This window comes from Spermophilus citellus, assembly GCF_964194105.1.
Source record: "Spermophilus citellus genome assembly, chromosome: 3".
NCBI classification, from domain to species: Eukaryota; Metazoa; Chordata; class Mammalia; order Rodentia; family Sciuridae; genus Spermophilus; species Spermophilus citellus.
Window position 1 is genome coordinate 21,959,961 of NC_138184.1, and position 24,147 is coordinate 21,984,107.

Here is a 24,147-nt window from a genome sequence, read left to right on the forward strand (position 1 = left end):
TGCATTCGACACTTAAGCAAGATGAGTGCCTCTTACAACAAAAGAATAACAGGAGAATCAGAATTTCCTAACATGATGACCAAAATGTCCAGGATGCAATTGAAAACCACCCATCATACCAAGAACTAGGAACACCACATTTGGAACATGGAAGAATCAATTGAGGCCAGCACCAAAATGAATCGTATGTTAGAATTATCTGGAAAGGAATTGAAAGCAGCTGTCGTAAACTACTTCAATGATAATTTAAAGATTCTTCTAAAACAAAAATTTAAAAATAGAAAATCTCAGCAAATAAATAGAAAAACCCAATGGAAATGATAAAACTGAAAAACACAACAGAAACAAAAACTTCCTGGATGGCCTCACTAGAAAAGACGAAGTGACAGAGGATAAAATCACTGTGATGAGGGACGGAGCAATAGTTTCTTAATCTGAAAAACAGAAAGGAAATATAGAGATGTGAATAGAGTCTCAGGGATACTTGAGACAGCAACAAAGATCCAATGTGTGTATTATTGTAATGCAAGAAAGGAGAAAGTGGAGCTAAAAGAGTAACTGCAGCAATAATGGCTGAAAACCACCAAAATTTAAGACACAATTAAGCAGAATGAGGCAGCTGAACAAATCTCAAACAAGATGAACCCAAATAAATTCATAACAAAACATATCATAATTAAACTCCTAAAAGCTAGAGACAATTAAGAAATCTTTTTTTTTCTTTTTTGGTACCAGATATTGAACCCAGGGGCTCTTTGTCACTGAGCCACATCCCCAGCCCTTTTTTATATTTTATTTAGAGACAGGGTCTCACTGAGTTTCTTAGGGCCTTACTATGTTGCTGAGGCTGACTTTGAACTCGTAATCCTCCTGCCTCAGCTTCCTGAAATGCTGGGATTATGCATCACCACACCTGGTGACAAATAAAAAATCTTGAAAGCAAGAAAAGCAATATATTACCTATGGGGTAGGAGTGGAGTTAGAAATTGCCAATTCAAATGACAGCAGATTTCTCATCAGCAACTATGGAAACTAAAAGGAGGTGGCACAATATTTTTCAAAGACTAAAAGAATTGTCAGTCATGGATTCTATATACAAGATGACTATCTTTTAGGAATAAAGATGAAATAATTCAAGGAAATTAACAAGAAAACTCTTGGGAACTGATAAATGAGTTCATCAAGGTCAGTTGACTTAAGATCAACACAAAAATCAATTGCATTTCTATCTATTCATGATGAATGTGTAGAAACTTAAATTTAAAACAATATCATTTATAGTCAGTCTAAAGAAAACTTAAAACTAGGCATAAACTTGACAAAACATACAGGATATATATGCCAAAGATTATAAAATGCTGATGAAAGAAATCATAGAAGATCTAAATAAATGGAAAGGTATACAATATTCTTTGGAAAACTCAACAGTGTAAAGATATCAATTCTTCTCCAATTGAAGTATAAATTTAATTCAATGCCTGTTAAAATTCCCAGCAAATTTTGTTATTTTGTTAGTTTCTTTTTCTTTTTTAATGATTTATTTATTTATTTAGTTATTTAGTTATTGTTTTTATGGTATTGCAGATATCAAACCCAGGGCCTTGTGCATGCTAGGCAAATACTCTGCTGCTGAGTTACATCCCCAGTTCTTGTTATTTTTTATTTTGAAACAGATTCTTGCTAAGTTTCCAAGCTGGATTCAAACTTAAGATAACCCTGTCTCTGCCTCCCAAGTAGCTGAGATTACAGGCATGCACCACCACACCTGGCCAGCAAAGTTCTTAATCAACTTAGGCAAACTTATTCTATAATTTATATGAAAAGGCATAGGCCCTATAATAAATACAATAATCCTAACAAAGAAGAATAAAGTAGGAGGAATCACTCTATCTGATATCAATTCTTCCTATATAGCTATAGTAATCAAGATTGTATGGTTTGGGCATAGGTTAGACACAGATCAGTGGGACCCAGAAGTTGATTTTAAATATTCTCAACTGATCTTTGACAAAGGTGCAAAAACAGATTAATGGAGGAAGGACAGCCTTTTCAACAAATGGTGCTAGAGAAACTGTAGACCAAAACAAACAGACTTGAATGCTAGATCTCACACCACATATAAAAATAAACTCAAGATGAGACATAAGCTTGAGATGTAAAATACCTAAAAACAATCTTGAGAAAGAAGAACAAAGTTGGGGATCTCATACTTCCTCGTTTCAAGACTTCTTACAAAGCTACAGTAATCAAAACAGTCTGGTATTAGTATGCAGACAGACATATATGAACTGTGGAATAGACTGAAAAGGAATGGAATATAATAGAAAGCCACTAAATAAACCCTCACGTGTATCATCAAATGATTTTCAGAAAGGATGCCAAGACCATCCAAATGTTCATCAATGGATAAATAAATAAAATGCAGTATATACAAACAATGGAATATTATTCAGCCTTCAAAATCCTACAACACAGACAAAACTTGAGTACATTAGGCTAAGTGAAATAATCCAGTCACAGAGGGACCCATATTGTATGATCCCATTTATATAGTTTCCTAGAGTAGTTAATTCATACAGACAGAAAGTAGAATAGACGTTGTCCAGACCTGGAATGGGAATGCAAGGGGAAATTATTGTTCCATGGGCACGAAATCTCAATTTGGAATGACAAAAAGTTCTGGAGGTGGATGGTGGTGACAGTGGCACAACATTGTGCACGTACCATAGAACTGTATGCTCAATCATGGTTAAAAAGATAGGGCATGTGTATCTTACCACAACTACACACACACACACACACACACACACACACACACACACGGCAGTCCTGGTCAGGGTCTGACTCAGAGAATAAAATAAATGAATATTTTTTTAATGCAAAACATGATACTATAAAGCTTTAAAAAAAAAAACCACAGGATCCATCTACTTTATGTAACTATAATACTCTAATTTAAAAAAAAAAGAAAGTTAACAGGTGATAAAAAACAACACAGGAGAGTATCTTTTTAAAATTTTATTTATTCTTTTTAGTTATACATGACAGTAGAGTGTATTTTAACATATCATACATACATGGAGTATAACTTCCCATTCTTGTGGTTGTACTTGAGGCGGAGTTACACTGATTGTGTATTCATATATGAACATAGAAAAGTTATGTTCGATTAATTCCACTGTCTTTCCTATTCCCATCCCCCTTCCCTTCCCTTCCCTTCATTCCCCTTTATCTAATCCAATGATCTTCTATTCTTCCCTCCCCCTGCTTATTGTGTGTTAGCATCCACATATCAGAGAAAACATTCAGCCTTTGGATTTTGAGGATTGACTTATTTTGCTTAGCATGATATTCTTCAACTCCATCTATTTACTGGCAAATGCTATAATTTCATTCTTCTTTAAAGCTGAATGATATTCCATTGATTATGTATACCACATTTTCTTTATCCATTCATCCATTGAAGGACACCTAGGTTGGTTCCATTGCTTATCTATTGTGAATTGAGCTGCTATAAACATTGATGTGGCTGTGTCACTGTAGTATGCTGATTTTGAGTCCTTTGGCTATATACCTAGGATTGGGGAGTGGGATAAAGGGGTCATATGGTGGTTCCATTCCAAGTTTTCTAAGGAATCTCACAGGAGAGTATCATCAGTGTTTAGGGATAGGGAAAGAATTCTCAGACACAACATCAAAAGTGTGACACGTTAAAGTGAAGTTTGACCTATAAAACCTCACCCATAGTTTAGCTTATAAATAATGCTGCAGTTGGGCTGGGGATGTGGCTCAAGCGGTAGCACGCTCGCTGGGCATGCGTGCGCCCTGGGTTCGATCCTCAGCACCCGCACCACATACAAAGATGTTGTGTCCGCCGATAACTAAAAAATAAATATTAAAAAGAAAATTCTCAATAAATAATGCTGCAGTAAACTTGGGAGAGGAGGTATCTTTTTGGCATAATGATTTCATCTCCTTTGGATGTTTACCCCAAACTGGAATTGCTGAATCTCTTGGTAGTTCTATTTTCAGTTTTTTGAGGAATCTCCATACTGGTTTCCATAGCAGCTGGGCTCATTTACAATCCCACCAAAATGTAGGAGAATTCCCTTTTCTCCACATCCTTGCCAGCATTTTGTTTTGTTTTGTTTTTTCTGATGATAACCATACTACCCGGGGTGAGGTGATATCTCATAATGATTATGATTTGCATTTTTCTGATGATTAATGAAATTGAGCACTTTTTCACATACCTCTTGGCCATTTGCATGTCTCTTTTGAGAAGTGTCTGTTTAGTTCTTTGGCCCATTTTTTAAATTAGTTTTTTTTTTTTTTTTTGTCTTCAGCTTTTTTGGTTCATTATATATTCTGGATGTCAATCCTTTGTCAGATGTACCATTTGCAAAAATCTCTCTTATGTTGTAGGTTGTCTCTTAAATCTGTTGATTTTTTTCCCTTTGCTGTGCAGAAGTTCCTTAGTTAAATTTATATAATCCCATTTGTGTATTTTGACTTTTGTTGCCTGTGTGTTTGGGGTCCAATTTAAAAAAAAAAAAAAAGATCATTGCCTTAAAGTGTGGAAAGGAACTGCTTACAGCCAGAATTCAAGAATGCGTCCCAGACTGAAAGAGCTCACCAAGTATCTAGCTTAATGGATGAGGGAAAAAAAAAATCCACACCAAGTAGAGCGTTGTGAAGGTTCATGAAACTGGAGACTGTAAGCAAAGATTCTAAGAACTTCTAAGGGAGAAAAACAGGTCACAACAGGATAGGAGTGGGGTGGAGGAACAGGCCAACATACCGGATCCAGAATCAAAATAACATCTATACTTAAAGGAAAGTAATATCCAATCTAGAATTCTGTACCCAGGCAAACTCATTCCAGTGTCAGGGTAAAATAAGCAGTCACTATCTCCAGAAATTTAATCCTCTGAAGGATCCTAAGGAGGAGATAAGTTGTAGGCTTAGGAAAAAAAAAAAAAATCAGTCCACTAAGACAGGAACCATAAAAGTTAAAGATTTCTGCCATGAATTTAAAAGGGTACAGTCTTAGCCAAGTGTTAACAGGGAATTGGCCTGGGAGGGTTGTTTTTAAGCAGTTTCTCAAGTTTCCAAATTTTAGCCCTCTTATTGTGCTGTTCACAAATTATGATGATGATGACGTTGCCCGTGTGTGTGGCTACTTGGCAGCTGTGTGACGATGGCCAGGTGCCTCCTACACCAGTCCACAAAAGGATCAAACAAGGCACCAGTCTGGAGACTTGGGCCTGCCGGGCTGGGGAGCAGTCTACAGGTCACAAAATATACTCTAAACCTGCACCTGGTATATATGTGGCTCAGTTTTTCTTGGCATGCCTGAGCCCCAGAACCAGGATGTGGAGTGGGGTAGGGACTTCTTTCTCCCATAGCCAGAGGCCCAGTCACAAGGAATTCACGTCCTTGTTTGTGTCTTAGACTCTGCTGATTAAAAAGGTCTTGGTACCTGAGAGAGAACTGTTTTCTTAGGGAGCTCAAGCGTCTTTCCATTTCTTTTGGAAGCTGAGACTGCCACTGGACCATTTGATTTGCAAGAACAAGCCAAAGAAGGAGTCTTGCCCCATCCTAAAAGACCCAAGACAACAGATTCTATTAGTCAGTCATAAAAAAGAATGAAATTGTGCTACAGAGTACATGCTAAGTGAGAGACATCAGAACAAATGGCTAAATACAGTCCGATTACATGACATATCCAGAATGGGCAAACCCACAGCAACAGAGCACAGATCAGTGTTTGCCAGGGGCTGGGGGCAAGAGGGAATGGGGACAGGAAGTTTCCTTTCAAGGTGGTGAGAACGTTTTGGTACTGGAGAGAGGTGGTTCTTACCCAACATTCTAAATGCACTAAACGGTCACTGAATTGTTCACTTTAAAATGCTTAATTTTATGTGACGTGAATTTCACCTTGTGTGAGCTTTCTGTCACTGGGACCAAAATACCCAACAAGAACAAATTAGAGGAGGAAACGTTCATGTTGGCTCAGTTTCAGAGTTTTAGCTCATGGTCGTCTGACTCTGGGTCTGCGGAGGAAAGCTGCTCATCTCGTGGCAGCCAGAAGGCAGAGAGTGAAAGAAGCCAGGGACAAGATAGAATCCCAAGGCCACACCCCCAGAGACCTACTTCCTCCAGCCACGTCCCCCAGCCTACAGTTTTGACTCAGTAGTCTATTCAAATTATTAATCTGTAGAATGGATTCATCCACTGATGAAGTTACCGCTCTAATAATCGAATCATCTTATTCCCACATTGCCTAACACATGAGCTACTTGGGGGAGGCCTCGTACCCAAGTCATATCACGTTTCAATTTAAAATATTGGGGAAAAATTGTAAAAAGGTAAGCTGGTGACTGAAGCCACTCCCTGCAGGACCACTAGGGGCTCTTATTGTTCAAGTTTATAGAGTTGGGACACCCTTCCGGGTGAGTTCCTATGACCATCCCAGGTGTGTTTCTCGGGGTTCTTCAGAGAATCAGAAATATATAATGTATGTATGTATATTGCGGGGGGGGGGGTTGTTATGGAAATTGGCTCACATGACTATGGAGGCTAACAAGTCCCGCATCCTGCCATCTGCAGACTGGAGACCCAGGAGAGTCAGGGGTATTATCTGGGCTTAGTCTAAGGGCCTCAGAACCAAAGGAGCCAATGCCTTAACTCTCAGCCCAAGACCAGAGACCTGAGAACCAGGACTGAAGGTCAACAACGGGAGGAGAAGATGGATATTCCAGCCATAGCAGAGTTAGAATTTGTGCTTTTGCTGCCTCTTTTTTTTTTTTTTACTTTATTTTTTAGTTATAGTTGGACACAATACCTTTCACTGTAATCAATTAATCCCCTGAACCCCAAGTTCAGGTAGTTTCAGAACTTTATACCCAGTGTGTAAGGGGAGGGGCTCAGAAGTTCACAGTCTGTAGAAGTTCACATAAAAGCAGTTTTTTTTTCTTTCACTGTTCTGGGCAAGTAAACTCTTCAAGGACAGCACCTGAGAAGGGGAGAGCTTCTTCTCCCCTTTCTTTCCTCCCCCTGCCAGCTGTTACCAAGGAGCCCACTTGGTTACTTCTCTTATCTTAGAAATGTAGACATCTCTGTGAAGCTCCAGTTCAAGGCCAGAGGCCTTGTTAAAGGATTTATCTTTTTATTATCACATTTTGCATTTTTTAAAATTTATTTTTATGTGGTGCTGAGGATCAAACTCAGGGGCTTGCACGTGGGAGTCAAGCACTCTACCCCAGAGCCACACCCCCAGCCCTTGCTGCCTCTTTGTTCTGTCTGGGCGCTCAATGGAATGGATGATGCCCATCCACATTGGTGAGAATTTTCTTTTTTCAGCTGCACCTCCCTGGGGCAACCAGGGCATCCCTTAGCTCTGTCAAGATGACAACTAAAATTAACATTTCACTGGATAAGAGTTAAGTGTTTATCTTGTTTTAAATGTTTTTATTTGTTCTTTTTAGATATATATATGACAGTAGAGTGGATTTTGACACATTTTACATACATCGAGTATAACTTCCCATTCTTGTGATTGTACATGATGTGAGTTACACTGATCATGTATTCATAAATGAACATAGTAGAGTTATGTCCAGTTCATTCCAGAGTCTTTCCTATTCCCATCCCCCTTCTCTTCCCTTTATTCTCCTTTGTCTAATCCAATGAACTCCTATCCTTCCCTCATCTGCTTATTGTGTGTTAGCATGTGCGTATCAGAGAGAACATTCAGCCTTTGGTTTTTTGGGGATTGGCTAATTTCACTTATCATGATAGTCTCCAGTTCCATTCATTGACTGGCAGATGCCATAATTTCATTCTCCTTTATAACTGAGCAATATTCCATTGTGTATATGTACCACATTTCCTTTATCCACTCATCTGTTGAGGGCACTTATGTTGGTTCCGTAGCTTAGCTATTTTAAGTATTTATCGTAATGAGTTTTCTTTCCTCCTCCCTTTTCCCTTTTGATTTATAAAGGGTCTGGTTGGTGATGTTTCACATTTAAATATTGAGTCCACACATTTCTAAACACTGAAACAGGATCACAGTTGAGCTAGAATAGGAGCAGCGATTGCCAGCAGATTCTGGGTTTGGAGATAGACACAGTTCTCAATGAGAAATTACATGGTCCCATTTAGGGGAGAAGATGGATCTGTTCTTATTTCTACAAGGAAGGTTATTAGTCAAGAGCACTTTTGGTGTGTGTGAATATTGTTCCTGTTGTATGGAGGAGGATTTTGCTGCCACTGGGCAGTAAGATGCTAGATGGTGGTTTCATGTTACAGTTCCTGGCACCCAACAAGTTGAGACAGCCTTGTTCTGATTGGGAATGAACTGCCTTGTGAGCACCACCTGTCCAAAGTGGAAGGCATAACTCTCCCAGCCTGCCTTGCAGCTAGGGTATAAACATGTGACTTGGATCTGTCAATTAGATACTCCCATGTGAGACTTGGATTCAGATGGGGCAAGCTAAGACAGCTTCCTGTGTGCAGCCAGTAGTACCATTACTTTCAAGTGGGCGAGGCAGCTGCACCTCCCTGGGGCAAGTCCTGCAGAGTAGTTTGGGTTTGTTCTTGGCTATGTAATCCTGTTGTAGGAGACAGAGGAGGCAGAGCACCAAAGATAGCAGGAAACAGTTTTATTTGGCTGCAGCCAGGTTCAGAGGGCATAACTTTCGTTGTAATCAAGCAATCCGCTGAACCCCAAGTTCAGGTAGTTTCAGAACTTTATACCCAGTGTGTAAGGGGAGGGGCTCAGAAGTTCACAGTCTGTAGAAGTTCACATAAAAGCAGTTTTTTTTTTCTTTCACTGTCCTGGGCAAGTAAACCCTTCAAGGACAACACCTGAGAAGGGGAGAGCTTCTTCTCCCCTTTCTTTCCTCCCCCTGCCAGCTGTTACCAAGGAGCCCAATTGGTAACTTCTCTTATCTTAAGAATGTAGACATCTCTGTGAAGCCTCAGCTCAAGGCCAGAGGCCTTGTTAAAGGATTTATCTTTTTATTATCACATTTCGCATTTGCAAACACATTTCTACAAACTACTATACTGAATAAATGTTTGTGAAAAACTAGTAAAGAGGCATTCAGCACCTGGAGTGCTGATTTCTTCCAGACAAGTAGCCAAGTAAAATAGAGCAACAGGAAAATAGGAAGTTCACTTACATTGAACTCTTTTGTAGAGACTTTTTGCTGATAGTCCTAAAATCAATTATGGTGAAGATTTCTGGAGAAGCTTAGCTCAGATTTTCTGTGAAGGAGGAGGTGCCACAACACCCCCAGAGATTAAATCTCTGGTTCTGTTCAGAGTTAATTGATGCCTTCCATAAAATTGTTTTCTGCTTAAATTAGCTAGAGGGGCTCCATTGTTTGCAAACATCCCTGGTTCTCCTGAATACCACTATGGGCCTCGGAGGGGAAGGGGCATTGTGAAGTGCCTAGAGAATGTGGCCTTGGTACCTGACAGACCTGAGCTCCCAAGTCCTGGATCCACTGCTTTTTGTGGCTTTATTTCTCTGAGCCTACACTTTCTTAAGTCCTGACACTTCCGAAGGTTGCAGGGTAAGGGGTGACTGTACATTGTTCCGCTTCAGCTGCTATCTTTGGCAGAGGCCTCAGGGTGCATGGGGATAGGTTGGCCACAGGGTTTTCCAGAGGCTCTATCTCAGCTGGACTCAGGCAAGTGTGAAAAGATAGGCTCCAGAAGTGGTCCAACTGAGCTGCTGCTTCTTCCCTGGAGATATGGTTAGATGGATGGACCGTCCTCCTCCCTGCTCTGCATAGGCCTCAAGCCTGTCATCGGGTGGATGAACCAAGTAGGTTCATTCTACCTCCAGCTGCCCAGAGCCTTGGTAGATGCTGCTCTTCCATTTTCTTGCTGACCCTCCAGGGACTTTAGAAATCTCTTCCACAGGCTGGTCACCTAGCAGCCTGGCCGCTGGAGAGAATGTTGTTGCCCACTCGTGTTTCCAGGACTCTTCTCTTCTCGTCCACTCAGCAGGGGTGCATCTCCACATCCCCTTGAAGTGAGGCATGGCCATGGAACTTTGGATAAAGATAGACAAGCAGAAGTGTTCTTAAGCCACCTCTGGATGGCAGCCCTGAAAGGCCAAGGTGTCGTTCCCCGGCCTGTGTCCTCCCTGGCTCTAGTCACTCTGTCAACATGATGGAGCCACAGAGAGGTTCCTCGTGGAGAATGCCTGCTCTAGATCTGCATCCGGAGCCAGGAGTGTTGAGCCCCTGAGATGTGCAGGTGGTTTGTCACTGCAGCAGAACCCAGCCTGACTGCTTCTTTACCAGCCATGGCTCTGAAAAGCCACATAATTGAGGTGTAGGCCCAAGGCCAGGCGGGGTGCACTTCCTTTCTCATGGCTGCCTACCATGCTTTAGGACAGAAAGTTCAACTTCCCCCAGGGGCCCTTGCTGTTCTCACCTAGGCTTCTGGGTGGGAGGGGTCTGTGAGCTGCGTGGACCCAAAGGGCAAAACTGGGTGAAGGTGAATGCTCCAGTTATGCTGACCACTGTGGCCACCACCCACAACTCACTGTCACCCAGCAGTCTCTGAGGTGGCCCAGTGAGAGACCAAGGTTCTGTGGAGTGTGAAGTTGGAACTATTGTGAAAATAGTAGCAGGTAGAAGGGTGGGGTCAGGGACAGAGGACAGAAAGCTGAAGGAAAAAGGATGCAGAGAGAGACAAGAGAGAGGGGAAACAGATAAAGAATCCTCACCAGAAGTTCCCAGGCAAGCCTCGTTTTGAGGTTGTGGCTTTCAAAGAAATGGGACTGTGCAAGGCGACATCTACCTCTTGGGACCCTTTGCCTTCCCTCTGTCCCGTCAATGGACCTGCCCACAACACTTCTCTCCCAGTCCCCTCCCAGTCCCAGGAGGTCCTGTCTGACCCTGCTCTATGTATCCAGGGGTTAGGGTCTCATTTACTGTATGTCCCCAGGGCCTAGAATTCCATCTAGCACAGAGAGCATGCTACATATATTAGCTGTGCAATAAAATAATCCTCAGAGTCCCCGAGGGACTGAAGGGACGCGAGAGGGATAGGTTCATATAGAGCACCCCTGGGGCTGAGCACACGGATGGGAGACACTGGTCCCTGCCAGCCCAGGGCTCCATGCCTGGTGCTCATGGGAAACTACATGGGCAGGGCCCTGGCTTCCTGTGGACATCACCATTGTTGCTAGGACCTCAGCAGCCACAGAGCCTTTCCTCTTTCAGGTCCCCTCCTTATCTGACCCAGCCCTTGCCTCAGCTCTGGGGTTCTATGAAGCTGAGCCCATGCTGACAAGGAGGGAGATGAGGCCCACGGTGCTCCAGGGTGCAGATGCCAGCGGAGCCTGTGTGCCAAGCTGCTGGATGACGTGTTGCGTTTGCTCGGGGCAGCAAGGTGTAAAGAAAAGGCCAAGGGACAGGAGTTGTACTGACTTTATTCCCCTTCGCTCTTCTCACTCGCACCCTGCTGTCCCCCACATTCTGGGGCTGCAGGGCACCCACACCTAGGCCCCCGTGAAGGGCACTGTGGAACTTGTGGCAGCACAAGCCAGGGTCACAGGCTCAGGTTCTGACCCCAGTCCTGGCTCCTAGAACTGTGGTCAAGGGGCTGGAGGCCCGCCTCTCACTCTTACCATCCCCCACAGCTGGCCCAAGACCACAGTTCCCAGGGAAGCCGAGGCGGTGGCAGGCCCAGGTTCTGCCACCTGAGATCTGGTCCAACAGATTGAAAAAAACCAGCTGCACAGAGGAATCCCAGCAGTTCCACCCCAGGTGACGATCCCCAGCCTCCCTTTCCCCAGCCCTGGGAAGCAGGTGTGATGCCCCAGCCCCCTCACACCAACACCTGGGTACTCAGCAATTTGTCTTAAAAAGAAAACGTAAAGGTGGTAAAACGAGAACCCCCAATCCACACCGGCACTGCTGAGGTTCCATTATTGCTTCTGGCCTTGTGGTCTGGCCGGAAAGGTGTTCCCCTCAACATGGGCCCAAGATGAAGACAGCGTTTAGCACCAGGAACACAGGGCCTCCCAGGAGAGGGGCTGGCCATGCCCACCTACAGCAACAGTGACCATTCTGACAAGTGCCCAGCCAGTTGCCTGGACCCCCTTGCCTACCTCTACAGAAGACACGTACAAGACCAGGAAATCCAGCTCCTGGCACACGGTTTCTCTGCCATTTCCCTGCCTTTGACCTCTGCCTGCTAAAATATGGCGGGACAGACTGCAGGTCGACTCAGGCTGAAGGAGGGCCATGGAAGACCCTAGTGCCAGTGATGAATTGGAGAAGCCATGGGGTACCTGCCTACAGCCCACATGGGGAGATCCACTTTTGGGGGGAAACGTGAGCCAGCTCTAAAGAGCTGCCAGGCACTGGGGCCAGAGGTTAGAAATAACAAGTGGGAGGGAAGGGGACCCTGAGGACATCACGGAAGCCCAGAGATCAAGGGGGATGGGGGAGGAAAAAAAGCTATGTAAAGCAGGAGGCTGCAAGGCTCAGCCCTGACTCTGCAAGTTGCTGGAACCTCATCCCTGGGAAGGGGCTTCTCTCCCAGAGGACACACAGGGGTGCCTGAGGGTCCATCTATAGACTCTGGTTGGTATTGCTCCAACAGCAGTCTCAGACTCAACCAGGCCAGGGAAGGGCCCAAGTACCGGGAAACTGCAGGAATTGCCCCTCCAAGCCCAGAATAACCAGTGTGGTGTGGCTTGGACTATAGATCCTCAAATCATTCGGGCACCTTGGGCCTGCCCACATCTGTACAGAATAAAGTGCTTCGTTTATTGATGATTAAAATGTCCCCAGCCCTCTGCCCCCCCGCGCCATGGGCCTCCAAGAAGGACAGAGGGTTTCAGTTCCTCTACCAGTCTCTTGGGCCCAGGCCTCTTCCCACTCCAGCCATACTGGGAAGGTGGTGGGTGGTGTGGGGGGAGAATTGGGGGTGTAAGGTGCAAAGAGTATAACAAACAAAAATCTAAGAAACACAATAGGAAAGAGCTTAACTAGGAAACATGTAGCTTATGGAACCTTCCTCCCACTTTTAAAGGTAGGAATAAAGACGTTAAATGACAACAAAAAAGGTATCCTATTAGTAGTGCCTGCCTCCTGGGGGCAAGCATTGGGCACAGGCTGGGCTCCCCCAGGGCCTGAACATGCAGGCTCCTCTCAAAGGCAGGTCTGTGGGTGCCCACCCATCAGTGCAGAGACCCTGGAGGGGCAAGGAGCCAGCTGGGCAGGTCGTGGCTAGGCCTAGGGAGGGGATGAGGCCTGGAGCTAGCCTTTGGGGAGCTGACAGACTCAGACATATGTGCACATCTCCTGGTGTAGGCAATATAGCCAGGGTAGCTGGGAAAGGACAGGGGTGCTCTATGAACAGCAGCTCTCTCCCCTCCCCACTGATAGCACCTTGGAACCCTAAAATGTTTGCCTAAGCCTCCTGGGGCCCTGCCCCTGGGGTCTCACCCATTTGCAGGGACTTCTTGACTGCAGAAAGTCAGCCTGTCTGCCTACCCAGGGCCTGGCCCACAGCAACTGAGGTCCAGCAACTCTGGGACACCTCCCAGATTTGGGGCCCCAGGTGCAGTGTGGTACAGGTTGGGGATCTCTGTGCCTGATAGCAAGGGTATAATTGAGAAAAGCAAATCCTTGGGGGCCAGCCCCCACCTGGCGTACTACACAGGGAATAGAACTGGGTCTGCACCTGGCTACTTCCCACCCCACATGCCCACAGATGTCCAGTCTCAAGGCCCTGCCTCTGTGTCCACATCCCTCAGACTGGGTGCACAACTTCTCCAAGGGGAGCTGATACTCCAACTTCTCCCCAAAGCCTCCAAGATGATGGGGCAAGTTAGGGACCCAGAGGAGGTGAGGATGAATTACTGAGGCTAACCTAGGCCCAGCCTGGCTCAGGACTCAGAGCCATGACCAGCCATACCTGCGGCTCATGCTCAGGCCCCTCCCTCCCACTGTACCTGCTGCCTCCAGCACCCCCCTCACCTGGAGGGGGTGCTGCAAACTATCTTTTATCCTTCACTTTCAAAAAAGAAAAAAAAAGTAAAGGCTTCAAAAAGTTGCAGAAAGGGGGGCACTTCAGAGTGAGGTGTCCTCCACCAGCTCTGGGGGGCTGCCAGCCTGCGCGCCCCTCGGGGTCAGGGCCTCCAGGGCAGCGGCCCCAGGAAGGAGGGGAGGGCAGTGGGGTCCCTCCTGGAGCAGCCCTGGGCTCCAGGTCCCGCAGGAGCGCTGGGTCAGTTGTTGGCGTCCACCCTGCCGCCGCCGTGGGCCGTGGTGGGGAAGAGTGGTGGCGGAGGTGGCAGGTGCGGTGGCCCCGGGAGCAGGGCCAGCGTGTGCGCGGGCGGGGCAGTAGGCAGGCCCGGGGCCGGGGCCCCGTCGGTGGCCAGCGGGTGGCTGACACGGAAGCACTTCTCCTTGTGGGCCTTGAGCATGTTGGAGAAGCGGAAACGCTGGCCGCAGACGTCGCACGGGTACGGCTTCTCGCCCGTGTGCGTGCGCCGGTGCCGCTTCATGTTGGGCCGGCTGGTGAAGCTCTTGCCGCAGATCTCGCAGATGTAAGGTTTCTCCCCTGGGGTTGGGGTGGGCAGCACGGTGTCATGGGGGTGGGGGAGTGGTCGCCATGCCCAAGCCTGGGCCAGCTTCTCTGCCCCATCGAACCCCGGGGGGGGGACAACCTCAGCACTCTCGGGTCCTCCCCACCTAGGATCATTTTTGTGCCAAGCCTGGGCAGAAGGAAGGATGCCCTGCTGAGCCTTATACAAAATGGGAAACTGAGACCCAGGGTTGAGAGGAGCCCAGCCAAGGCCATCTCAGGCATCTTGAGAAGGGGGCAGGTCCAGCCCACCCCTGGGGGCGGCCTCACCTGTGTGGGTCTTCATGTGCTCATCAAAGTACTGCTTCATGTTGAAGTCCTTGCCACACCACTGGCACATGAACTGCTTGTGGCCGATGTGGATGCTCATGTGTGACCGCAGCTGGTATTTGTACTGGAAGCGCTCATTGCAGTTCTGAGGGTAAGGGTGGGTGAGGGTAGGGGTGGGTGAGGCCCGGGGCAGAGAAGAGCAGCCTTCAGGGAGGGACCAGCTACCCCTGGCCCCAGGGCCAAAGATAGACATGGGGCAGGGGCTCCTGGGCAAGGAGGTGAGACGCTGAGGCAGTACTAGGGGAGGCCAAGGGCATGCAGGAGTTGGGCTGAGATCGGGGGTCAGAAACAGTAGAGGGCCCAGCCATAAAGACCTGAGCTTAAAGCCCAAAGCCCCTCATCCTTCCTCTCCCAAGGGCCGGCATCCCACCTGCAGCTCTGCATCTCCATCTGTCCTCCCAGCCGGGAGGCTCCTTTCTCCACCTCTCCCTGCCCACCTATCCTCCAAGCCCACAGACTTCCAACCCCCAATGTGGGCGGGGCCAGGGTGGGGAAAAGGCAAGGTGTGGGTGGAGCAGGGGAGGGGCCCTGCCATGGGGGGGGCATCTCTAGTTCCTGCATTCCATTTCCTGTCCCCCCCCACACACACCTCTGGTATTAAGCTGCTGGGATCCCCACCCTCCTGGATGGTTCCTGGGCAGGACAGGCAGGAGACATGTGCTCACCTCACATCTGAAAGGCTTCTCCCCCGAGTGCTGCAGGGAGTGCACCTTGAGGGACATGCTGCGCTTGAAGGACTTCCCACAGGTCTCACAGGTGAAGGGCATGTCCTTGGTGTGGGCTGGAGGTGGGCACCGTGGCCGTCACATCTCAGGGGCCTGCCTGAGCACCCCCGCATTGGGCCACACCCCACTTCCTGGGGCATCCCGCACTACCACCCATTCCTGGGGACTGACAGTGGGACTGAGCTCCAAGGACCACAGGCTTTACCAGAGATGGCATGCATCAAGGCCCCCGCCTCTGGACCTCAATAGTAACCCACCAAACCTGTGGATGGATGAGGTCCAAAACACCCTTCAAAGACGATCTGGGAGGAGGCAACTGGTGATAGAGAAGAGCCTCCATTCCCACCCTCTGAGCTCAGAGCTCACTAAGCCTCGTGGTTACCCAGCATGCTCCTGGCCTAGACCCTGGGGGTGAGGGGTACCTCCCTTAGTTCACAATGGAAGGCCCCCAGGACTCTCCAGTGGAGAAATGAAGCAGGGCCTGGCCACAGACCTGCACTCCACCTTGACCACCCTTCCTCAAACCCTGGGCCCAGACTGGTCAAGGCAGGGAGGGCCATATGGTCACTAGGCACCCAGCCAGGCCCACCTAGAGGGAGTGGGCAGCCTTTCCCAAGGCAATGGGGTGGCCAACACACACCCAAGGAGCCTCCTTACTGTGTCCAGGTGTGAGCCCTAGGGGGAGGTTGCATTCAGAGAAGACTGAAGCCCTGTGAGGGCCAGAAGTTGAGAAAAAATCAGAGGCACAGCTGCTGTGAAACCGAGAGAGGACCTGTGCCTGATCATGTGGCACTTTGTATAATTTAGAAAAAGGTGTTCCCTTCCTTGGGTGGACATAACCCCCTGCCAGGACACACAGCCTGGTTAGCAGCATGCCAGTTGGATTCCAGTTTTCACCTGCCATTTTATCCAACCATCCTTGTGCAATAAGCAACCTGGCCAACTGTACATAAAACCCCTGGCTCCAGAGCCTGTCTAGGTCACAGCAGCCTCCCAAGCTTCCTGCTGAGAAGGGCCTCCTTACCCCTTCACATTATCCTCCAATTGGAGTCCTCCCATCCGCCTGGATGGAAAGTCCTGCCCAGCACACCTAGTAGCTGAGCCTCCTCTCTCCATAGCCTGCACCTCACCAGCCTGGACTTACCCACCATGTGCTTGCGCACGTGGGCCATGGTGTAGAACTTCTTCTCACAGATCTCGCATGAGAACTTCTTCTCCGCGTAGCCATGCACGATCTTGTTGTGCTCGTGAAGGGACCAGAGCTTTTTGAAAGCTTTGCCACACGTCACACACTGCAGGGTGAGAGGACTTTAGGCCCTGGGTCCCTATCAGGACCCTATGGTGGTGGACAAGATGTCCCTCTCTCGCCTGCAGCCCACCAGAACTGGGAGGCGACCCCCTGCCACCTGCCCTCCCTACCACCTGCTGGCTCACACCCCCAGGGTCTCAGGGGCCTTCCTCCTTCCCTCAGTCACCTCTTCCAGGAGGAACCCCTCTGTGCTCAGGGGACAGAGCTTCTCTGCAGAGGGGAGACCCCACTGGCTGAAGGGCTGCCTGAGGTGGGCAGCTCCACAGCTCATGGGGAAGCCCCTCAGGATGAGTCCTGACAGAGCTGAGGCATGATCACTGCTGGCCCTGGCTGGGACCTGGCTCTGACACCATGGAGATCCATCCACCAGGGAATGGGTCCTTAGGGGGCCAGCCAGGGAGGCCTTCCGGAGGAAGAGGTGCCAAGTCCTACCAGGCCACAGAGGGGCTGTTCCACTGGACCCTGCCCTTCCCATCCCTGCAAAGCACCCAGAGCACTCATGGCTAGGCCAGGATGCTGGCTGTCAGGATCCCCAGGTGGGGAGGGGGCTCAGGTGTGCGGCAGGTAGAGCCAAAGGGCAGCCCGGGGGTAGGCAAGTAGGAACAGGTGCATAGGAGTAGGGCCAGGTCCCCGCATAACTCCCAAACAGTGCCGTCTCCTCGGGGCACTGCAATTAGCAATTAGCACAGACAATTAGTACCTACTGCTTCCTCTCCCCCTTCTGCGCCAGAAAAGGTAAAAGCCACATGGGGGGACTGGGCTGTCCCTGTGCCACACCCACCCTGAGGAATTAGACTGGCACAGACCCATACTGGACAAGACCTGGCAACCAGCCCAGCTCTCCAGCTTGGCCCCAGCAGGCCTTGCTCTTCCCAAACTTCTTATCAATCCTTTTTCCTCAGCTGAGGAGCTGAGTACAGGTGTTATCCCTGGCTGGTCTGTCCCCTGATCTGTACAGTGCTCTACTGGACAAACCACTCCTTCTTTCTTGTGTACTTGTGTGCAGTGCACAACCTGTGAAACCATACAAGATGGCCCGGATGGCCTTTCTGCAGCTCTCAGGATTTATTAAAACACTGACTCAATGCTCCTCAGACTTGGCTGTCCCATGGCCTCATGTGCTCAGTTCTCTGCTCACATCCTCCCATGTCCACATTCACCTTTGCTTCTCTGGCCAAGGGTACTGTCTATGCCTGTCCTCTCCATGTTAGAGCCCAGCTCTACCCACCTCTCCCAGAAAACTCCCAGTGCTATCCCTGAGAACCTGGGCCCTGCCTTCCTTCCTGGGCTGGTCTCCGCAGACCACCTGGGCAGTGCCACCAGCAAGGTGGGGTGTGGGAGCCCGCCCTGAGGCCCACCTGGATGTTGCGCTCACAGTCAGTCTGCCGGTGCAGCAGCAGCTCGCTCTCCAGCAGGAAGCGCTTGCCACACTGGTCGCAGATCTGCATGCGGCTGTGGGTGACGTTCATGTGTTTCTCCAGGTACCAGCGGTTGTTGAAGACCCGTGGGCACTTCTGGCACGGGTGGTGCTGCTTCTCCTCCAGCTTCACCTTGGCCCCCAGCCCATCGGTGGCTGGTGACCCACGGGCGGGTGCAGGGGCCACTGCAGTGGGCTTCGGCCGCTTCCCACCCCGCCGCCCAGCCTCCTCAGGCTCAGCGGCACCCCGGCGCCGGGCATTCTCCCGGGACCTCGTGGCCATTCGACTGTGGGCAGGGGGGTCTGCTCGGCTGCCCTGGCGCCCCCCAGTCCCCACTGGCCCCTGCCCACCTTCGGCCTCTCCTTCCTCCTCCTCGTCTTCCTCCTCCTCCTCTGAGCTCTCTGGATCCTGCTCACTGTGCCCTTCCTCTTCCTCCTCTTCTTCCTCTGGCTCGCTGTGCGCCTCTTCCTCCTCGTCCTCCTCCTCTCCCTGGCTGCCACCCTCCTCCTCCTCCTCCTCCTCCTCCTCCTCCTCTCCCCCTCCACTGTCACCACCCTCCTCCTCCTCCTCCTCCTCTTCCTCCTCATCCGCCTCCTCCTCCGAGTGTCTCTGTAGCCCGTCCTCCCGGCCCAGCACCATGGTGGCCGGGTTTGCCCCAGTGCCCGGTTTCCCCTCTGGCCCTGTGGACACGTGCAGCGTCTGGTTGTTAAGGTTCACCTCCACGATGATCTGGGACTGCTCCTGGCGACTGTAGCTGCCAGGGCCCCCGAGCTCCTCCTCCAGCTCCTCGCCACCCTCCAGCTTGCAGAGGCTGGCTGGGGGCCCTCTGGCCTCTTCAGTACCTCCCTCTTTTTCCTCCTTGAAAAAAGGCTGGGCTGGCCCAATGGTGGCCGGTACTGTGCCAGCAGCAGTCCCAGCCCCGTCCTCCACACGCACGGAGTAGGGGTCGGGGCCCTCACGGGCATAGATCTTGGGCAGGCCCGGGGTGTCAGCCTCCTGCTTGATGTCACAGTAGTAGGGTGGCGTAGCCGGGGTGCAGCTGGCCGTCGGCTGGGCGAGAGCCACGGTGCCTTGGCCCGGGGGTCCCAGGGAGCGCGCGTCCAGCAGCTCCTGGCAGGACGTGGCAATGTCGGCCATCTGCAGCAAGGAGGCGGCACTGAGCACCTCGTGGACGTTGGCGGCGTTGACCAGCAGCTTGGACGTGTAGATGAAGTTGAGGATCTGCTGCAGGCCGCCCGGCGCCAGCGCCTCCAGGGACAGCTCCACACGCTGCAGCTGCTTGTTCTGGGTGAAGAGCGAGTGGAAGAACTGGCTGTAGGCGGCCAGCACGCCCTTGTGCGCGGGGAAGACGCTGCGCTGGGGCACCAGCACCAGGTCCACGTCACAGAGGTCAGGCTGGAAGAGCCGCTGCTCGTTCAGACGGCCCATCAAGCAGGCGAAGTGCAGCGCCACGTCCTCCACCAGCGAGAACTCCACCGCTGGTGAGTCGGTCGTCTTCTCAACCAGCAACTGCGGAGGCAGAGGCACGGCAGAGGTCAAGGGCAGCGTCCCCTGCCCACCCACAGCTGCGCCCGCTATCAGGGAGGGAGGCAGCCCATCTCCTGGCTCCACCCTGCGAGGAAGGAGTCCAAGCTGAGCAAGGAGGTGGAGGGCGGGTGCCAGCCTGGGCCAGCTGCCTGCAGAACTCAGACCCCCCAGGCTGAAGATGAGCTCCTGGGCCAGCCAGGAACTTTCCTGGGCCTGGGGGGCTCTTCCTCTGTGAATGGGAAGAGTCGGATAGGAAGGGAACAGGAGGAAAGGTGACTTTGGTGACACCCATTCAGGTTTGCAGGGCAGATGGGGTGTCCTGGGAGGCAGGACTTTGAGTGCTAGAACCAGGAGAGTCCCAGGCAAACCTAGAAGGATCCTGCTCACTGTGCCCTTCCTCTTCCTCCAACCCACCCCTTCAGCATTTCCTGAGCCTTGTGGATTCTGCCTCAACTACTGACACATGGGAAGAAAAGCTGGCCCAACCCAAGCACCTCAAGAACAGGAGTCAGGCGAGCTTGCTCACTCACTGCCGGGCCTCTGCTGACCACCAGGTAGCACCGAGGGCCCCTTCCCTTGTCAGTAGTGGGCCCAGGCCCAAGGGCTGCAGAAGAGGAGACTTTGTGACGTTTCTCTCCCTCACCCTGGTCCTATAGCCCTCCCAAGGAGGCTGGAGAGCTCCAGAGCTCACTCATTGCCCTGCTGCGCCCCTTTGCCCACGGCCCAGCAGCTCCCTGCTTTCACCCAGTCAGGGATAGCCCAGGCCCAGAGGCTCCAGGATGGCCCTACCTTGGAGGCCACCCACCTGGTGAGCCCTGGGGAGGCCCTCAAGGTCTGATAGGTCAGACTCTGAGGCACAGGAGCCATATCCAGAACATATGAATTGTCCTGAATAGGAGCCAACCCACCATCCGTGGCCCCGACACTAGCAGACTCCCCAGAAGATGGGGGTGCAGACGGACAGCCTGCCCAGTTCCAGTGCACAGCAGATGTTCCATTAGTATCTGCTGACTCCCTGCTGGACAGACCAACCCCACAGGTTCTAGGTTCTGACTGGCCTCGGGCCTTCCCAGCTGGGCAGAGCCTCCCTCATTTGAGGTACTTTGCCCCAAAGCCACAAAACCAGCACCTCCTTAGAGGACCTGAGATGGACCCTGCCTCCTGCCATCCTTCCTTGTCTGGGGCAGCAGCAGGTGGGCCCAGACTGGGCAGGCATGGTGATGTCCAGCCCAACTCCACAGTCACCTGAATGAGTACAGCCTCAGGATGAAACTTAACAAGCTAGCAAGGGCCACCTGCTTCTAGCCAAACCCTGGACCCTGCCCCCTGCAGCCACAGTCCAGGGCAGCACCCACGCTGCGCTCTCTCAGATCCTAGTTTGGCCAGGCCCCAAGCCATGGACACCATCTTCCTTGAGTTCTCCCACCATACCCTTTCCCCCAGCCAAGAAGCCACCATCGGCCTCCCCTTTGTCCTAGACCTGCTGGCCTGTCCAGGCCTGGCCAATCTAACTGGGACGTGGCACCAAGCCCCTCCCATCTCCCTCCTCTGACTCATTCTGATTCATCTTCTGGGATCAACCTCTACTGCACAGATGGGGAAACCAAGGCTCAGAATGGCAGGGTCCACAGTCCAGAGCCCTGGCCTCCCAGCTTGGCCAAGCCATGTCTGCCTTGCTGGATGGGGCACTATTTCCTGTGGTCAGATGACTGGCTAAGCAGGAGGAGGTATCTCCCAGCCAGGGACCAGTGGTACTTTCCCAAACTCCACTCAACCCTCCACCTGCCACCTCTTCCCCAGAGCCACAACTTAGGCAGGGACAGGGTCTCCTTAGGGCCTCCAGAGAAAGCAGCCTGAGTAAGGGCTCCTCAAAGCCAGGCCATTTAGGGGTAGCCCATTTCAGATCAGGAGGCTCCATTCCTTCTGTTCGGCCATTATGAAACACCCTTCTGTGCGCCCCAGCCCTCTGGCCTCAGGAGGGAGGGGAGGGCAGTGACTCCATCCTAAGGCCGTCCGCCCAGTCACGATAGTCACATCCTGGGCACAGAGATGCTGCCGGAATCCCTAAGTGGCAGCCCTCAGCAGGGCACAGCTGCTCCCTGTATGGCCCCTCCTCTGCAGTGCCCACCAGCTGTGCTGGCCTCCCCAGCCAGATGTGCCAGTACTCTGAAGCTGGGGATGCCCCTCCCCATCTGGCTGTGCCAGCTGCAGCCACACTCCCCAGCCCCAGCCCAGGCCACTCTCCTGGCAAAGATGCAGGACCAGGAGAGTGGTCAGGCACCCTGGGGCCAGGGGATCTCATGCCCTCAAGCCCTTCCCAAGTCAGAAGACACCTGCTGAAGCTGCAGAGCTACACCTGAGGGGTACTGGCCTCACTTCCAGGAAGGCCCTGGAATGACACCTGGGGCATCCATCTGTGCCCCCCTAAGCTGGTGTTGACCCTTTCATCCCTGGGCAGCAGTGGGTGAGCCCAGGCTGAGCAAGGGGGCACAAGCTGGTGACCTCTAGGATCCTGCTTTTGGATGTGGGGTGACTATGCCAGTCGTCTTTGCCCTTGCCTCTCCTCCTCCCCTGGCAAGCAGACCAGAGAGGGCGGGGGACTGGCCCAAGGTCACACAGGAGTTTGGACCGGAGCTAGGGGCACCCCCAGCCCTTGGCCCGAGCCACCCTCAATCCCCAGGCTGGGCGGCTCCAGCGCCCACGTGGCCCAGGGCCCGGGCGGGAATCCGAGTCCCCTTCCCCCCATCACCCAGCCGGAGGGCGGCGCCGTCCCGGGCGCAGGGAAGCGCCCCCTCCGCCCGTGCCTAGCAAGACCTCAGCCTCTCGCGCCGGTGCCCCCACCCCAGGAATTTAACCCCCTCCCCGCCAAGAGCGGCGCCGTAGCGCTGCATTCCGGCCCGCGGGGACCCGGCAGATGGGGTCGGGAAGACCGGGGGAGGGGCAAGATCGCTCCAGCCCTTCACGCGAGCCCGCGGGCCGTGCGTTCGGGAAGGCAGAGCTGGCAGGTGGGCGGATAAGCGGGGGGACAGGCAGGGCCCTGCGTACCATGGTGCCGTGGCGCTGGGGGCTCACAGGGCCCCGCGGGATCGCGCTGCCCCCGGCGGCCGGGCCGGGGCCGCTCCATGAAGCGCCGCGCTGGGGGCCGCCCCCGCGCAGGGCCCCGCGACCATGGCCCCGGGGGCGCGGCCGGGCGGGCGGAGGCGCAGGGCCGCGGCGAGTCGGACGCCGAGCAGCTGCGGCCCGGAGCCTCGGGCGCGGCGGGCGGGGGGCGCGGGGCGCCGATTGGAGCCCGCGCGTCAGCTGGGGCCGCCGTCTGGACGCTTAAAGGGCCAGGCCGTCCTGCGCTCCGGCGGGGGGCGCGGACGCGCGTGGTGGGTGCCGTCCCGCGCAGCCCCCTCTGCCTCGGCCGCCGGCCCCCAACCAGCCCCCCCTGTTCCTATTCGAGCAGCTTGACCCCGGCTCACCCTCCCGCGCCGAGCACCCCCTGCGCCGGGAAGTTCGTCCCGGAATCTAACCTCGATGCCCTCCAGCTGCACCACGGAGGCGGGGCCAGGGTAGGAGGCTGCCTAGAAATCGGGAAGCTGGGCGCGCCTGGCCCCCAACTCGCCGCTGAAAAGACTTCCACCTGCTCCCCCAGAGCGATCCTACGCGGAGGGACCGAGCCCCGCACCCCAGCCTCGCTTGCCACCCCCATCCTGTGGCCTGGGCTACTGACTTGGGGGTGAGTCTGGGGTCCCCAGGGCAGCCCAGGGCTCATTTTACTGTGTGCCTCCAGGGCTTGTCTCTCGTTGATCCATACCTACCTGGTGACCTACTCTGGAAGCAGCAGATATAAGACTCCCAAGCACAGTTGCAGTAATTAAATCCTTTAAAGTGACTGGCCCAGGACCAGGAGGAGATGGTGGGACCAGAGAGGTGGGGGCCAGTGGCCCAGGCCCCACTGTGTCCCCCCAGCCTTGTGACCTGATCACTGCTGAGTGGCCTCCCTACCCAGCCTCTGCTGGGGAGATGCAGCCAGCCTTGCGGAATGCTGCTCTGGCACGGACACCCGTGGGGGCAGGGGGCTGGCTGTTCTGCCAGAGGCTGCAAAGGAACCTTGCCAGACTGAGCAGGCAGCTGGGTGGGGACCATGGGGTACTGGCCTGGCAGAGTCCAGGTGGTGACTGGGGCTACCATTGTGGAGAGGAGGCCTCTGTGGGCTTCTCCTTTG

General features: G+C 52.2%; 2 protein-coding genes across 7 annotated transcripts in view; one reads left to right on the forward strand and one right to left on the reverse strand.

Annotated features, from left to right (window-relative positions):
- The window catches only part of LOC308644102 (uncharacterized protein), a gene marked incomplete at its 5' end in the record, with an annotated part of 42,599 nt that overhangs the window by 4,470 nt on the left and 13,982 nt on the right, over window positions 1–24,147 (forward strand). For 3 of the 5 annotated variants that reach the window (XM_081284828.1, XM_081284829.1, XM_081284830.1), the window contains one exon: window positions 23,060–23,658. In XM_081284828.1, coding sequence (XP_081140954.1) covers window positions 23,060–23,658 — 599 coding nt within the window. Of the gene's footprint in view, window positions 1–21,796; window positions 22,943–23,059; window positions 23,659–24,147 lie in introns of those variants that run through there. The other 2 variants (XR_014020891.1, XR_014020890.1) reach the window with 2 other exon arrangements.
- ZBTB47 (zinc finger and BTB domain containing 47) lies at window positions 11,444–23,141 on the reverse strand. Of its 2 annotated transcripts, XM_081284807.1 has the most exons (6): window positions 22,983–23,139; window positions 18,351–19,919; window positions 16,828–16,975; window positions 15,624–15,739; window positions 14,899–15,043; window positions 11,444–14,604 (listed from the first exon to the last, which is right to left on the reverse strand). In XM_081284807.1, exons 1-6 carry the CDS (start codon window positions 22,983–22,985, stop codon window positions 14,270–14,272), a joined length of 2,316 nt encoding a protein of 771 aa, XP_081140933.1. In that variant the 5' UTR covers window positions 22,986–23,139; the 3' UTR covers window positions 11,444–14,269. The 2 variants fall into 2 exon arrangements, with proteins under 2 accessions (XP_081140933.1, XP_081140934.1); XM_081284808.1 differs by lacking the exon at window positions 11,444–14,604 and having other exon boundaries at window positions 14,901–15,043; window positions 15,548–15,739; window positions 22,983–23,141.